Source organism: Phaethon lepturus, unplaced genomic scaffold (assembly GCF_000687285.1).
Source record: "Phaethon lepturus isolate BGI_N335 unplaced genomic scaffold, ASM68728v1 scaffold25004, whole genome shotgun sequence".
Lineage (NCBI taxonomy): Eukaryota > Metazoa > Chordata > Aves > Phaethontiformes > Phaethontidae > Phaethon > Phaethon lepturus.
In genome coordinates, this window is record NW_010532953.1 from 13,608 (window position 1) to 29,894 (window position 16,287).

Sequence of the window (16,287 nt, forward strand, 5' to 3'; positions counted from 1 at the left end):
CTCTCACAGGTGGGATGAGACGGGTCGGCGTGCCTGGGCTGAAATGGCTGTGAGCATCTGTTGGGATGAATACAGCTACCTGTAAAACAATCCCACACGAAATGGGATGCCAGTAGCTGCTTGTTTTTCCTTGGTTTATTTTCCTAAGAAAGCATTTTGACATGTTTTATTTGATACCTGAAATTCCACTGCAAGAACTTGTTTCGTTTTTGAAACAAATGAACAAACAAAAGTGAAGGGTCCTGTTGTTGTAACCTCCCGTAGCTTATACCAAGAAATTCTGCCTGATAAATAGTAATGTTGTGCTTTATTCTTCTAGGGGCAGTAAGCCAGAGATGACTGACAAGATGTCGAGCTTCCTTCATATTGGAGATATTTGTTCTCTCTATGCAGAGGGCTCAACAAATGGATTTATTAGCACTTTGGGGTAAGAACAGCTGTTCTCTTGTACCAAAAACATCTGTAAGATGGACTAGCAGAGCTCAGCTAGCTATCATGAGCCTGACTCCCAGGAAATACTGGGTGAAGCAAGGTAGCTTTATGTACAGTTTTGGCCCTAAATTTAAAAATGGCCTGAAGCTAATATGGCAAGTTAGATTTTGGGAGGATGGAGAGCATATCAATAGCTATGGTGTGGGTTTGATGCCCTTGGTGGGGAGGAAGAAGCTTGTCAAGTTAAGGTGTGGGTAGAGGGAATGAATGCAAGAAAATGATTTTCATGTTGTTGTCTGTCCCATGTCCATCCGTGTGTCCCGTCCTGTCCCTCCCTGCCCCCCCAGTCAGGAATGAATAGGCCCCAGTGCAATCTGCTGATTCGAAAAAAAGGATGTAGCATAGGCAATATAAGCAGTTAAAAAAAAAACAAAACCAAAACAAAAACCCATAAGAAGCCCTGAGCCAAACCTTTTATATACCACTAACTTACCACTGTGACTAGTTTTGTCTTTTCTTACAGTATTTGAGGTTTCTCCTACAAACAAAGCTGTACTTCTCCAGTCTAAGGAGAACATGTTTTGAATCTCCAGCTTTGCCTATGGCCAGCACCCCGGAGCTGCGGTGGGAGCTATGCCGTACTGGCTCCTGCCCCGGTGTGCTTCCCCACGGAGCTCCTTTGTGCTTCTTCTGCGAAGACATCAGAGTAGGTGCTCTGTAGCAGAGTGCTCTTACATACAGCAAGAAGTGTATGCCACTTCATTAAACAAAAAGTAGCTGTTCACATAGGGAAAGGAAGAATTTGCAGAGAAAAAGCCGTGGAATTGAAATAGAGCTCTGACGAGTGACAGGGTGTGTTTTATTCTGCTGCTCAACTGCTGCTGAGGAGAAATCTCTCCAAACATCAGAAGCTGGCAGCAGAGCTGTGTACCGATTTGGAAGACCTTGCAGGGGGCTGGATGAGAAGCTCAAAGAGCACATCTGCCACCTTGTTTCAAAGCAGTGAGAAAGTAGAGGGAGGAAAGTAGCATGCATGACACGTTGGTGTGGTACTTCAATACTGAATGAGTAGCGAAGAAGCAACCAGGAAGCTTGACTATCTGGTGAGTGGGCACACACACAACATGCTCTTTCTCATTTCCAGTAGCCGTAAGGGCGTCAGGGTGGGTACAGTGACAGCAAATTTTTTGATGCCTACTGTCCAGATGCATCTGATAAATGGAGCTCCCAAGCAGGGTACAAAGACAGCATCCTGGTAAGTCTCTCGGCAGGAAACGATGGGCTGGAATCTCACCTGAGTGACTCCAAACTAACTTGTAGGTTTAGTCCTCTAGCTATTAGGATTCTGGAAAATAAGGGGGCAGAGGAGGAATCAGACACTGAAGATGCACCATGATCTATTATAGGAAAGAGAAGAAAATATGGGATGCTGCCAGAAAGGAAAGAAGGTATGATAAAAGCAAGGGATGTAGTAAGTAGGGTTGGTTGAATAGTATTTGGCAAATGTATTTGACAAATTTCCCAGGTACTCGTCAAATATGACACGTACACTCTGCAGTATTCGATCAGCTGTGTAACTGGCCAAATACTATCTGCTGAAAACTGGCAAAACGAATTGAGCGATACTATACATTTGGCTATTTTCTTTCTTCCTAGTATTGAAGCAAGTTTGGCAGTAAATAATTCCCGAACAAGTAGAAAGTTGTTATGTTTAATCTCGTACAGTGCATGATGAACATTATGCAGTGGCTGTGGCTTTTGATGGCATTGCTGAGCAGATATTTTTCACCATGGGTAGTCCTTTTAGACATTACAGGCCCTAAGCACATGTATTTTCTAGGCTTGATGAGATGTTCTCATGGCAGGTCTAAAGATCCCTTAGTGTTACAAGCATCCTCTTTGATTTGATTAGTACTGTTTTAAGGTAACTGCATTATATAATGGTCACACATCTTCTGAGCCTAATTTAAGCCAGGAATCCCAATTGCTATGTGAAATATGAAATGCATTATCATCGTAATAAGCCTTCATAATCAAATTAGTTTTGTCCCATATTTAATTTAGTCTTTGTCCTGGAGAAAATTAAAGAAGCAAAGGAAAGATTCGGTGTAATTGTACTCTATACCATGTGGAGTTTTGACAGTCTTATGTCATAACAATGTGTAATGACTTGTTCATGTGGCTAATGAAGGTTGAGAAACAGATACCACTATACATTCTAATGTCATTCCAAATCTCTGAAGAGTGTTCCTATTTAATATTCCTATGACATGACTGTTGCTTAATCGGGACTTTACTCTTGCCGTTTCCCAAACTCAGCGCTGTCATCATTATGATTACTGGTTTACAATATATCCTCTTTTGTGTTTTGTGCCCTGTAAAATTATTTTCTTAGTAGTTTTAGAAGTCTTTACTTCTAATTTAATCTCAGAATGAGATGGATGTATTGCACTGAGATTCTCTCTGTGTGGGCTGATCAGAGTAACCCATTTAACTTACAATATTTTTTCAGCCCCTTGTTCATTAGAAGCAGGTGTTTCTATATTAATACTAATTAAATATTAATAATACCATTCTTGTTGGAGCACATATATGTATATATAATGCTGAATAGGGAGAAAATCCATGGGGAAAAAGCAATTTACTCTGAATGTTTGCATATGCAAATTTTAGATGCATAGAAGTGTTGAGTCCACTTAATCTCTCTGATCTCTTAATTTTTATGCACTTCATTATTTTCCGTAATTGTTGTCTCAAGATGCTCCCTGCATGTAACCAGCCTCTGCAAGGAACAACTCTCATATTCTAGGTCTCAGTCTTTCTCAAGTTGATTCTGCATGAGAATAGACCTCTCAAACCTTTAAGACCTTGAAGTTTTACTTTCTACTTTTGTGTAGAAAGCCTCTTTGACAGATTGGTTTTAAGGGGTCATACTGAATCATTTAGGATCAAATCAGCAACTACAGCGTATTTGGTTACAGCTGCATTTTCATGATTTGGAAATAGTGTTGGGTAAAAGCGCAATTCCATGTTGATGCAAAGCATGCTAAGGACAGAGCAGTGGTGACAGGTTGCATCTTAACTATTTTCTTTATTCTTTGGGCTTTGACCCTGTGAGTTTTTTTGCTGATGTGTATTCATGGGAGAAGCTCTGTCCTGGCATTCCCTATTGGAATCTCTTGGGTTCCCTTGTCCAATTCACCTCCTTCCTGGTAGAAGAGGAGGAGGTTAGTTCAGTCCCTTGACTTATCTTGTGTTTATGACTGGTGAGCAGGAAGGTGTATTTATGTCTTCCTTGCTCTTGGGAGTCAATTTTTATTGTGGCAGTTACTGTTTCTGCCTTTTCTTAATACTTTGGGACTCATAGGAGCAGTGTCCAGTTAGTGTAGTCATCATATTTTCCTGTTCTCTACCCTTCATATAAACACATTTGCAACGTTATTCAAATCTGTCCAAGAGGCAATAATTGTTCTAAGGCTGTCTCTTACCTAACTAGAATATGGGCTGTTCTGTCTGCGCCTCAAGGAGGGGACATAAAGATGATGCAGTATACAGGAGCAATGACCTATTTATTGTCCCGCCTATCCAGGAGCATAGCTCTGGGCAACAGTAAAAATTAGCTGCATGCTTCTTAGAAAGATTTGGCATAAGTTGGCATTTGGGGAATGTCTTCTGCTGAAGTGGCCACTTGGATAAAATATTGTGAATAAATTACTTTGCAATTGCTTACATCCTGGTTAGCAAAAACAAGGGAATAGAATCTCACTTTACTTCTCATTTCTTTGCAGCCTGGTGGATGATCGGTGTGTTGTACAGCCAGAAGCAGGCGATCTTAACAACCCACCCAAAAAATTTAGAGGTAAGTTTGTTAGACAGCTTATTACCCTTCTTGTTGGAAGAAGTCCTTTGTATTGTGCAATCATGTATAACTATTTTTGACCTCCACACTTCCTATAGAATATTTTAATGTCATCTTCTTCCATGAAGGGCAACTCATGAGGGGAAAAAAGTATGTAAGTGTGAATGTCTGTGTGAAGTGAGTTGTGTGACTTAACAAAGAATGCTTGTGAGGGAGTGGAGATGGGGTTGCCAGTTGAGGTTAGCTTTCAGATCTGTTCAAACTTACAGACTCTCTGTATGTTTAATTTCTTTTTCTCTATACTATCATACATGCCATTTAGTACCAAACCTACCTCAGAGAAGAGGAAAACGAAAAAGAGCAAATGTTTGTAACAGCTATTGTTGTTTCACCTCATTCGGTATTAGGTATGTTTGACTTTACTTTCATTCTGTCAGGAAACTTATGCTTAGTGATAAGAAATTAATGCCTATTTCTTTGCACAATTTGGCTAGGGCTGATTTGTTTAAGAAAAATCTCAAACAGGAAGAGAAGCACTCACTGGGATTTTGCTTGGAAAAACCTTCTTGAATTCTTCTTTTTTTTTTATGCCTTGGTTGCATCTTTTACCCAAAGGATAGCTCAGCCAAATATTCTAAAAATTGATCGACCTTTTATTGCTATTCTCAGATGTAGCAGCAACTGTCTGTCTTGTTTCTGTGTTGGATGAATCTTGTTTCCTTGCTTATGGTTTGCCTTTATCAGGGGCTCAGAATTACCATGTTTCTGTTCAGGTTTGGCTAGAACTGCAGGTGATTGCCCTTGAAAATAATATGTCTTCTGTACTGCTGGTTTTGTTTCCTGCTTTTTGTTTTTGGATATTTTTGCCATGACATGAAGATGTCGCATATAATGAAACTCTTCTTAAAATATTGCTGAAATCAGTGAGTTCTTGTTGGTTTTTCTCCCTTTTTACTGGAAAACTAAATAGCTGATGATTCAAATACCGAAGAGGCAACCTGGGGAAGTTTTAGCATTCAATATTAAGCTCTCCAGAAAAAGAACAATGGCGTTATGTGAACTAGCGCCCTGACTCTAGGCATTTTTTGATATTAAAATCATATGAAAGAATAAAGCCAGATTTGACTGAGACTACTGGCTGTAGAAGGAGGGGAGGGGAAAGAGAAAGAAAAGGGTAAGAAAAAGGCCATTCTTGCTAGCACAGTTTAGGAACTGCAAGTACAGAGAGACATTTGTCTGACATAAAACATTGTGGTTAGACATTGTAAATGTTCTCATGTTACTTATAATTTATACATGGAGAAAGAATGGTGTGAACCTCTTCCAGCCCTTGTAGTTACTTTAGTTACACTAAAGGTTTCATGGGGAAGTTTATGCTTCATGGTAAATGGCAACAAAATTCCTAAAATTTTAGCAGGCATTTCTGTTATTGATACACATGCTTTACAAGTGTGGTCTAAGACAAAACGCTTTGCACGATAAACACGTTCAGAAGAAGTAATAATGAAGTTTGTCGCACTATCTTCAACACAAATGGAAAATACGTGAAGCAAAGGCACCCGGAGGTTTGTCTGGGGTGTTGCACGGGAAGTCTCGGGCAGGGTCAGGGGCTGCAGCCACATGTCTGCAATCTCAGTGTTTTTATGACACTTTGCAAAAATACCTGCCTTGCAGATGGAACACAGAGTCTAACGCTACAGTGCATTTATCCAAACAGTAACATTTACATCTGGGATATAAAGCAACCATGGGCATCTGGTGAATGTAGTTCCGTAGTCCCAGTACTGAGTTTTGTCATACTTGAGATTTAGTCTTCATTGCCTTGGGCAGTGTCACTGGTACAGCAGGTCTGTGGCACAAGACACCTCTTGTACAGTAGCAGCCTGGAGTGGGAACTGATGTGGAATGTTCTAGTAGCCAGTAAACTTTGTACTTTGCGGTGCCCACATTTGTTCAATGATTTCATATAGTCCACAGTAGTCATTGCAGCCAATACGATCACTGCCGTTCGAGGCCTGAGGAGAGGTGTGATCTCCGTTTGAATTCGAATAGGTGCAAAACACTGGCACTGGTACCTGAGAAGTAACTTCTGAAAATCTCTTTAGAGCAGGACCAAAATTAATCAAACGTAAGTGAGTTACGTTATAGCTTTACACCATACTGAAAAAATGCCTGTATGCTATAACCTGTTTTCTGTCTATGTGCAAATCCTCTTTCAAACTAACTGTGCTTTGAAGTGTCCAGATGCAGGTCAGTCAAATCTGAAGTCACCTTCTGGAGGAACACTGAACGTGTGACTTCGTGGCCAGTCTCAAGGATTTTGCTTTGGGTAGTGTATTTAAGAAATGTAATTCTAAGCTTCTCTGAGCAGATCTGTATTCTGTGGGCAGATGTAAAACAGTTGTAAATATAATTTTCATGCTTAATCAAAGTGGTGAGAGATATCTAGAAGCAAGATTCACTGCTTAGATATGCATACATGACTCTAAGAAAATTCAGTGTGAAACTAAAGCATATATATCCAGTGGCAGAATTAATCCATCCTGCTTTTTCCTTAGCCATGGGTGTTTCAGGTTTTAAAAAATCTGGTTGCCTAGGCTACACTTCATCAGTTGCATCTCGTGGCAGCAGCAAGACCCTGGTCTAGAGGATGGTGGTTTTTCTTTCCTCTCTACTTCAGACCCTTGAAATACAGCAGAGCTGCTGTGCACGAAGTGGTGGTGTGTATGCACCATCCTTCTTCCCAGAGAGCCCCTCTCAGGTGAGGGCAGCTGACGGTAATGCTTAGCTGTATATGCTGTCACTAAACTCTGATAACCTGCTTGTGGTGTGAAAACAGTCCCTCCTGAGGAGTGTGTTTCTAAAAGCAAGCACTTCGTAGCTGAAACGGAGGTGGGTCTATGTGCTAGTAAGTCACTCCTTTTAAAAGTGTTGGCTTCAAGTTGTCCTAAGGAAAATTCAGTGAGGAAAGCTTGATGTGTGTTTGGATGAGCTGGGTTGAACAGAATGATTTGCAGCGGCACGACTGGAGTAGGAGATGGGAGCGTTAGAGCCTTTCAGTCTGCTTGGAGGAAAATGTACAGAGGTATCCTGAGGACACGAGGGCTTGCTCTGTAGACAAAAGTTGTAGAAAAAGTAGGCTGACAGATGAATCTGGTGGTGGTGGAGCCCTGGAAGGGATGCAATGCAAGAGGAGGCTGAGAGTAAGATGGGATAGAGTTCAGCTAAGATTTGGAGTGTGGTATAAAAGTATATGAGATACGAAAAAAAAGAAAATTCAGAGGGTGTATTAGATGGAAGAAAACTCAAGTGCTGGAGTTGGAAAGAACTCTAAAGAAAGGCATTAGTCCCAGCACCCTCAAGTTACTATGAGTGTATACCAGTAGTTATTTCACATATTAAGTGCTGTTGTGCCTCTAGGTCCTTACAATATTAGTTTGATCACTTGAAGGTGTGAAGGCTGATTTTTTTTTTTTCCCCTTCCTTTTTCCCATCCCAATCAGAAGTAGATAGCGCCTGAAGTTAGTGGGTTGATGCTGGATGGTAACTATGGTCTGTGAGATTTTGGTGGATTCTGGTTTGTTTTTTCGGGTGGATTTCTGAGTCTGGCTTTCTGAATCCACTTTAAATATGGTGGTTTGGGTGTGGGTTTTGGGGATTTTTTTCTTTTTTTTTTAAATACAGTGTTTCTCTGGACCTTCAAGTTTTCAGCTCCAACTAATTCAGAAGTCCTCTAAAACTGCCTTGCAAAACATTAAGACTTAAGAGTACATTTGTTACGGTGTTTCTTTTTAAAAAAGTTAATATGAAAATTCTTGTGAAAGAGAGTTGTACTTAAGTGCTATGAATTTACTGTGTACAGATGAGATTCCTGGGGAAAAAAAAAAAACAACCTTAGTTCTATGAGTCTCCAAAAAGAGTGTGACAGTTCCTTGGTTATCTCCACTGCTTTGAACAAAAAAAGGCATTTTATGTATTTTATGAAGCTGGAATCGCTGCTCTAATTGCAGTCTTTGAATATGACTGTGCATCTGAATAGTGACTATAAATGAACATCCTTTTAATATGCGTGGATTTATGTGGAAAGCATGAACTACAGCTGACCCTCTAGCTAGGCTAAAAGCACCAGTGTTTCATAAGAAATCATTCGTACTTAAACGCACAGGGACAGATAGCTATTTTGCAAATTAAAGTCAGACCTAGCAATACTGGTGAAGCTGAAGCAGAGCCCAGGGCTGATAATTTTGTGCTTTAGCTGCTGCTTCTGTGCTCTATTCATCAGTTTGTATGTGCTTTTGCAGAGGTTTTGTGTTCATTTTGTATTGGAATTTAGCGCTGTGCTAAGCCAAATGTGTTTGCTTAATGCAAGACACTGCTACTACACCAAAACAGTCTGTCTGACAGCCTTCTCAGGAAATTCCTTACAGTTCTTTATTTGGGATGCAGATCTGTCTGCCAGGAATCCAGAAGCTTTGCAATAGCTGCATAAAACGCAGGGAAAAGGGGGACTTACTGGGTTAATTTGTCCGGCAGCTACCTCCTTCCAGAACATTGTTTTAGTAGTTGCTGGGCAACACTCTTTTTTTGGCAAGATGTTCAAGGAATGAACCCATATCTTAGACTTAAAATACCCTCATGGTGAAGCAGAAGATGAGTAGTTCAGATTTTTCTTTTTGTTTGTTCTTTTGATCCTAATCCATACTGTCTGCTCTTTCTGAATATTGCCTTCGCAAAGCATTCGGTCAGGCTCGCCGGGTGGTGTTAGGGGCTAGCACTGAGGCTCTTGGCTTTGAACTACAAGTTCATCTTCAGTAGACTATAAAGAAGCTTTAATATAGAAATATGTATTAAAAAAAAAATCTACACACCCATATTCTTTTGATGGCTTTCTCTTAAGTTCACACTGTGCTTAGCATTGATGAAAGGCAATACGCTTCTCCGTAACAGAAGTGGTTTGAGTTATGTTTTGTTCTTAATAGCTTTGCCATTGATGACCAGAAGCCTATACGCTACTGCTTTGTTTAATATGAAGGAAACCATATAATTTATGCAGTACTGATAGAGGCTGTGGAGCTATGTTGCATACATATGGGATCATTTAGCCTTATTTAGCCGATGCAAGCTTGTTTATAGTTTGGCATTAGAACGGAGATGAAGCAAATTTTTAGTTGAAGGGTCACATACATAGTTTTCCGAAACGCTTCAAATCATTAAAAAACAAACTGAAATACCCAGATCCCTCTGCCTGTTAGTTTTGGAAAAAATGTTAGCAGCATATTGAAGTGCACTTTCTAGGTAGTGAGATAGTTCAGTGCTATGCCCTGTACTCATCAAGAAGAATTTTCTGCAGTATAAACCTTTAAGTATCATGTGTTCAGCTTCAGGTGAGTGTGTAGCCTCAAATCTTACTGCTCTCTGTACGCTCTCCATGCATACTTTTCCAGATCTACTCTGGTAAAAGCAATTATATCAGCTTAGATTTGCTTTTTAAACTTTGATGTGGAAGAGTCTGAATTGTATGACTTTCAAAATCATCTAAGATATGCAGAGTGGGAGTTTTGCTGAGGGCTGAGGGCATATTCCTGGAATGATGGTGAGAAGAAGAGGAGTGATAGACTTGTGCTGCATGGCCATGTTTAGGCTCCTTCTTCTCTTTCAGCATGGGGTTTCTAATGCTGCTGAAATGTTTGGGTATATTAATTATTAAGGTGCCTAGATTCCTTTAAGGAATATTTAAACTAATGTCTAACTATGGCTTTTTTCACTCCGATAACCATATATTAGCAGATGAAATAGCAGGATTAGTTTTTCATGCAGGAAGCAGAACTTTTGAGAGTGCTTGAGTGCTAAGGTCAAAGCTTAGCATGGTGATCTTGAAGAGAAATACATCACTTGCAATAGAATAGTGACTCCTTTTCAGTTTTGAGATGTCCAAGACAGATTAAAATGCACATGTTGAATACCAAAAGTAGCAAGTGGGGCAACAATAGTAAATACCTACTTAACTAACTTCTCTATTTTATGGTCAAACACCAGAAAAAGAAAAAATTATGCTTCCTAGCCCCTTTTCGAAAAGAGTACTAATCCGATGTAGTGTGAAATGAAAAGAAACTTTTGGGTTGGTATGATGGAAGAGAAAAATGATAAAAATATAGTCTAATGTTGTGCCTGTAACTTTTCTATTTAAAATTGAAGCATTGGTCATTTTGAATAGGGAAAAATCTTTCTATCTTGCTGAATTAGGATATAGTTAAAAAACTTAAAATACATTTTCACTGCCTTGATGAGGAAGCCTTTAGTGTGATTCTCAGTATTTATAGAACTGCACTAGAAAACTGCCAACTGCTAGTATGTATTTGAATTTGATGCCCTTTATACGACGAAGAAATGCTGAGCACTGTCTCCAAAATGTGAATCTTTAGCCCACTGCATCCTACATAGGATCAGATGTTACAGACAATTGCCACTGTGGCATTTAGGTATCTCAGAAAACCTCAAAAGTCAGAAGTGTTTCATTTGCATACAGACAAATGTGCTTTATATCTGCTGAAGTTTGGAAAACCCTGTGAGAGAGAGTGTCCTAATCAGGAGTTGATGCACCACTTAAATGAGCACACCCCAAGCCTCCTTCCTCTCTGCAGGTAGGCTGCCTTCTCTGGTAGCCCTTGATGACTTCAGAGTGACATCATGAACACCTCATCTCCAGACATTTTTAACCACAGGCTTTGTGGTGGTGCCAGGCTCATCAATGGGTACTTATACGGCTTGCTGTATTAGCAAGCAGAGGAGGAACTGGAGTTTTCCTGCTATGAGCACAGCTGGAGAAGCGGTGTTTAACTTGCGTAGCTGCTTTGTGCCATAATTTAAACATACAAAAGCAGCTGGCATTGCTTTCAAACCCAGTAGTGATTGGATGCAGGAACCAAAGGGAAGCTTTTTTTTTTTACACAGGAAGGTAAGTACTGTCATGGAGACTGAATTGGAAAGCTGGCTTTATTTAATTGGCCACATCTATTGCAGTGTGGTTCCTTAGTGGCCTATTAAGCAAGACAAGTTTGCAGTCCAGTTGGTAGCTATGTGTGCTGAAGCACCAGGGCATCCTAAAGACATTCCAACTCCGCGATGCCAATGTGATTTGCTGAAACAGTGGATTAATGATTGGCTAAATAATTACTGATTTAATTGAGATGGTTTAGCATGTGTTTTTTCTGTGTCCTAGTGATGGGGTACCAAGACCATAAGGGGAAAGGTCTGTATGGCGCAGATTACAAGAGAGTCTCTTAAACTCGGTGTAAAAAAGTTGTCAATACTGAACCAGAAGAGGAGCTGGGTCCGTTTGGAATACAAGGCGCAGGCTGTGAAGGTTGGCCGGGTTGCGTTTGCGTGCTGGTCTGTACGGAGTACTGTGGTGAAACAGCTGTCTGCCAACTTCGGGTTTTAAAGTGCTTTCATCTTGGATGTTTTGCATCTAGATGAAGGCAGAGCAAAGCCCCTCCGAAATAGAAAGTGGCCATTAATATGCATAACTGGAATGCTGTATGAAAACCACAGTCTGTTGCTTAAGGTACTGCAAAGGAATTTGGGGGGACTTAGTTGAACTCTTAGTCTGAAGTTTTATGATCTGTGTGCTTCGTTTGCCCATCTAAAAAGTGTGGGTAGTAATTCTGTGCTGATGAAACATACTGTGCAGGACAACAGGGGAAACGTGCTGCTGTAGTGACCATGTCCTAAAAATGAAGAAATAAGCAAAGTGCTGGTTTAAATGTTCATTCTTTCTCAACAGCTCTCACAGGTCTTAAATTTTTTCCCCTGTGGAAAGTTCAGGGTATTTCAGGTAGGATCGAGGGAGGGATTGCCAAAAAGCAGTGCTTAGCTATTAAGTGGAACAGTACTGTTAATAAACCTAGCCCCAACCTTGTAGACAAAAGAATACTGTGGCTTTGTTGCCATAGTTTCAGTGCAAAATCTGACCTTAGCTACAATAACATTCGGTTAGAAAGAACTAGCTAATCAGTTTTCTAAAATTAGTGTGTTCCCTAGTACATAAGCCAGTATGAACAGGATATTTAATGAAATATTATACTTAGTCACAAGAGCCCAAGGGAGTGAAATGCCTTGATGAATTGTGGGGGTGGGGTGACATTGGTGCGTATCTTTTAATACAGCAAAGTTATTAAAATTTGTGGCTTGCTTAATATTTAGGGTAGCTGAACTGTTGTGTTCTTCTGCACACTCAATCTACTCTGTTCCTTTTAAAAGCTCTCAGTCTGTTCCGTAACTGGGAAGATTGAGGTGCTGGTGAATCTCATCAATACTAAGTACTTGCAGAGGACCTTCAAATAAACTTCAGAGCTAGTGGTGTGCTTTTGGTATGGCCTGAGTGCTTTGCAGATGAAGGAGTCTTATGCATATAGAAGGATGCAAATACTGAAGCTGATGGATAAAGTAATGAAGTTTGGGGGGGGTGGGTGTGGAAAGTGTGCGAGGGAAGCAGTCGCACAGGTATTAGGTACTAGACATCTTCAGCTTTTCACCAGTTGTCTAAAGTGTTGAGATACTTAAGGGAGAGATTTGGAGGGGGCTGGCTGGTAGGTCTGGGATGCAAAATACTGTTATCAGTCCACAACACCTGACTTGAGAGTGCATTTATTAGGCCTGAGGCTTCCTGACCTAGTCTTGGGTTAGATTTTATCTAACTCTGGTGACCTGGAGCCCAAGATTGTTTCTTGGCAATATGGCAACTGTGATGCATTATCGGGTGTTCTTATGTGCAAGTTGGTTATTCGGGTACTAATATAAGAAAAATATGTAATATGCAAATTTGGGGTGTACTAGGTGAGCTGTCTGTTCCTCGCTTCTGTTTGAAATTTCATTTCTCATTCAGCCTGCTCAGTGTTTCTGCCTGGCTGAACCACATTGTCCATGTAGCTTTCTGGTGTCACCAACGTGCTGAATTTTTCTCACTGTAGGTCTTGAATGGTAGCTTGCAGCTAAAGCAGCTGAACTGCCTTCTCTGCGAGGCTGACATACAGGATTGTGCTAGTGAAACACAGCTTTGCTGGCAGTACCAAGACTTTGTCATCCAGCTCTCCATCCCAACCTGCCTGCCGTATTGCACAGTGATGAGCAGTGTTCCCTTACTGCCTGGTACCTGAGAGATACCATATGCATGGGAAGAAGATTTAGACAAGGAGCATCTAAATGATGCTCACCAATTTGGTAGTAGCTTCTGTTGTTCCTGTCAGCCGGAGTGAGTTGCTAGTGAATCCTCACCTCTGCTGTGAGTGCTTTGCAGTTAAGGTTAAAAGTGCCCGTAATTAGTCAAAAGCAACTGTAAGTTACTTAGTGAATTCCCTGAGACTTAGCTTTGTACTGTCCTGGATATGGAGAAGCACAAATATGTGGTGACCAAGTGCAGTGGAGTTTGATTCAGAAAAACGTTTTTCACCTTGAATGCGCTGACACTTGCGTAGCTGAGCTGTCAAGCAGATCCTCTTGGCTCTTAGTCTTCCATCTGTGACATGTAGCTTAGGAATCCTGATACAGCACATAGTCATGGGAGAGTGTGATCCCTATTCTTGGATCTTCCAGTTCAGGTTATCATGTTTATGTTTCAGAGTTTGCATTTTCTGCCTTGTAAATCCCGCTGCTTTCCCCAGTAAACTTTAGGAGATTGTTCCTAGCTTTTACTGTAGCAGAAGGTATGAAAGATGTTCTCGAGTGTTTTCCCCTTTACATTTTTGTGACCAAATTTGATTTCCTCTTTCCCCTTGAGCTGGATGATCATGAGTTTTGTTTCATTTTTTAAAGGGAGCAGATGAGTGTGGTGTGACACCCCTGAGGATCTTGGCTGTGTCTAACTCTTCGGAGAGTCTGGTCTGTAGGATCTCACTTCTCTGTCGCTTTTAGGACAGAGTGAAATTCTGTGCTGCTTGAGGTAGCAGTAAGTTATACTAAAAGTTCTTATTATTTTACTTTACCTAAAACATAAGGCTTTAAATTTTGCAAGGACTTAACAGTTCAAAAATATTTTCAATTTAGGATGTTTACTTAGAAGACATGAGATAAATATCTTAAGTACCCATACTGAGGTCTTACAGGTACTGTGTCTGAGTGCCACGTGGAAGTCATCAATGAAAGAGGAACCCACCCTCAACCCAGAAGCTAAGTTATTTCATTTCTCATTTTCTGGGTAGCCTGTTCTTCACTGAGTAAGAGTCCTGACTGAAGTGGTGGTGTCATCTCAGCTGTAAGCTCAGGGAAGTAATGCTCTGTTTGTCTGAGAGCTGTCAGAAGAAAATCGGTGAGGCTGCCAGCATAGCCAGTCATAAAAATGTGCTATTACAAAAGCCAGACCTTGCCACTTGTCTTCAGCGAGTGGTCTGTGACACTCGCATCTTCCTCCTTTTCCATCTTGCTGCTGGAGATTGAATACCCTGTCCTTCTTGTTGCAGAACTCAGATTGGTCTTTCTAGGTGAAGTATAGTACTTAATGTGTCAACACCTGAGTGTGATTTCTCTTCTTCAATTACTGATGCATGCATAGCACTTCCAGCTGAGTTTTTCACATGGCTGTGTGGAGATCAAGGTGCCAGTGCTGATCTGTCAAGCTCCTTGTGATTTGGGACCTGCCAGTAAAGTTATGCAGGAATGACTGGAGGTTTTTATGAAGTTTGTGGTCCAAATGCTAGGAAACAAGTGAATTACTGGTGAAGGCTCTTGACTCTGAAAAATGCATTACGTTTTTTGCCATCCAGAAGGGAACTCGCTGCTTTGAGACAGCCTTGAGAAGCACCTCCTGGTTCTTTAGGAAAAAACTGGGAAGTATCCGTTTGTTTCTTTGACAACTGACTGGCTGGGGTAGGGAGTTACAAAATCACGGATTAGCATTTAGTGGCTCCTAACAAATGCAACCACTATAAAAAACCTTGTGTTTCTCACCTAGAAAAAGTATTGTTTGTAAACATACATATGCCGATTTTTTTTTTTTTCCCCATTTGCCTGTTTTGTTTTTTGGGGGTTTTTTTTTAATGGCTTATGTAGGACATTGTTTCTTATACACTGCACTTGCCTTTTACACTTTCGGTGGTCATAGGAAAGGACAAAATGTGTGCAGTGTTTTGGAGTAACTTTGTGGAAGCTCAGGTGGAGGCTTTCTGCCAGCTGGTAACTGGGAGGGGAGCTGTTTGTACCCCTCTGCCTTCAGCTGGTCTGGGTGCAGCCTAGCAGAGATGCTGAGAAAGCTGAGCTGTGTAGCTCTTACCAAATACTGTTGTCTTGCTGTGAAAGTCAAAGCCTTTAGGTTGATATGTCTCAGGCGAATGTTTTGAACACGAGAATAGCCGTTACAGATTGATTGACACTAAATGCAGTGTTCCTCAAAAATTCTATTCTAATGAACAACCTATTATTCAGTCAACGAAGAGTTACGTGTTAGGACTAACACTTCCTTCATACCTAATTTGTGAAAATAATCAGTGCTGAGTTCTCAGTGTTGTCAATTATTGTCTGTTTTGATTGTATAATATACGGAAGTTCAATGAAAACATAACTCCTTGTATTTTGGTTGAAGAGTCTTTCTGTAGCTCTCAGTCAGATTTTCAGAATAAATAATCACCTCCAAGCTCTACCGACAGCAGAGAAACTGTGACATTGCTGGAAAATGCTGTGACAGGATCCTCTCCTGCTTTAAGTAGAACAAATTATCTCAGAGTCAGATTTTTATTAAGGATACAGAAAGCTTTGCTGTGCAAAAGCAATCTGGTAGTGCTTAGACCGTGTATTTAGTGAATATCAGACCTTTTATTTGTCAAGGTTAAAAATTATACAAGGAAGAAATGAACACAGAACTTGTAGGCATGAGGAAGTGAAAGAGCTAGATGAGGGAGCAGCCATCCTGAAAAGGAAGAATTCTTAGCTATATCTACAAAAATCCTCCCCCCGCGTGATCTCTAGCCAGCACCAATTAACTTGAAACAACCCCACGGGGCAGCGGT

General features: G+C 40.7%; 1 protein-coding gene across 1 annotated transcript in view; it reads left to right on the forward strand.

Annotated features, from left to right (window-relative positions):
• Positions 1 to 335: 335 nt before the first annotated feature.
• ITPR1 (inositol 1,4,5-trisphosphate receptor, type 1) overlaps positions 336 to 16,287 on the forward strand; it is a gene marked incomplete at its 3' end in the record, with an annotated part of 81,236 nt that continues 65,284 nt past the window's right edge. The window contains exons 1-2 of the mRNA XM_010285033.1: positions 336 to 427; positions 4,221 to 4,291. Coding sequence (XP_010283335.1) covers positions 336 to 427; positions 4,221 to 4,291 — 163 coding nt within the window. The remainder of the gene's footprint in view (positions 428 to 4,220; positions 4,292 to 16,287) is intronic.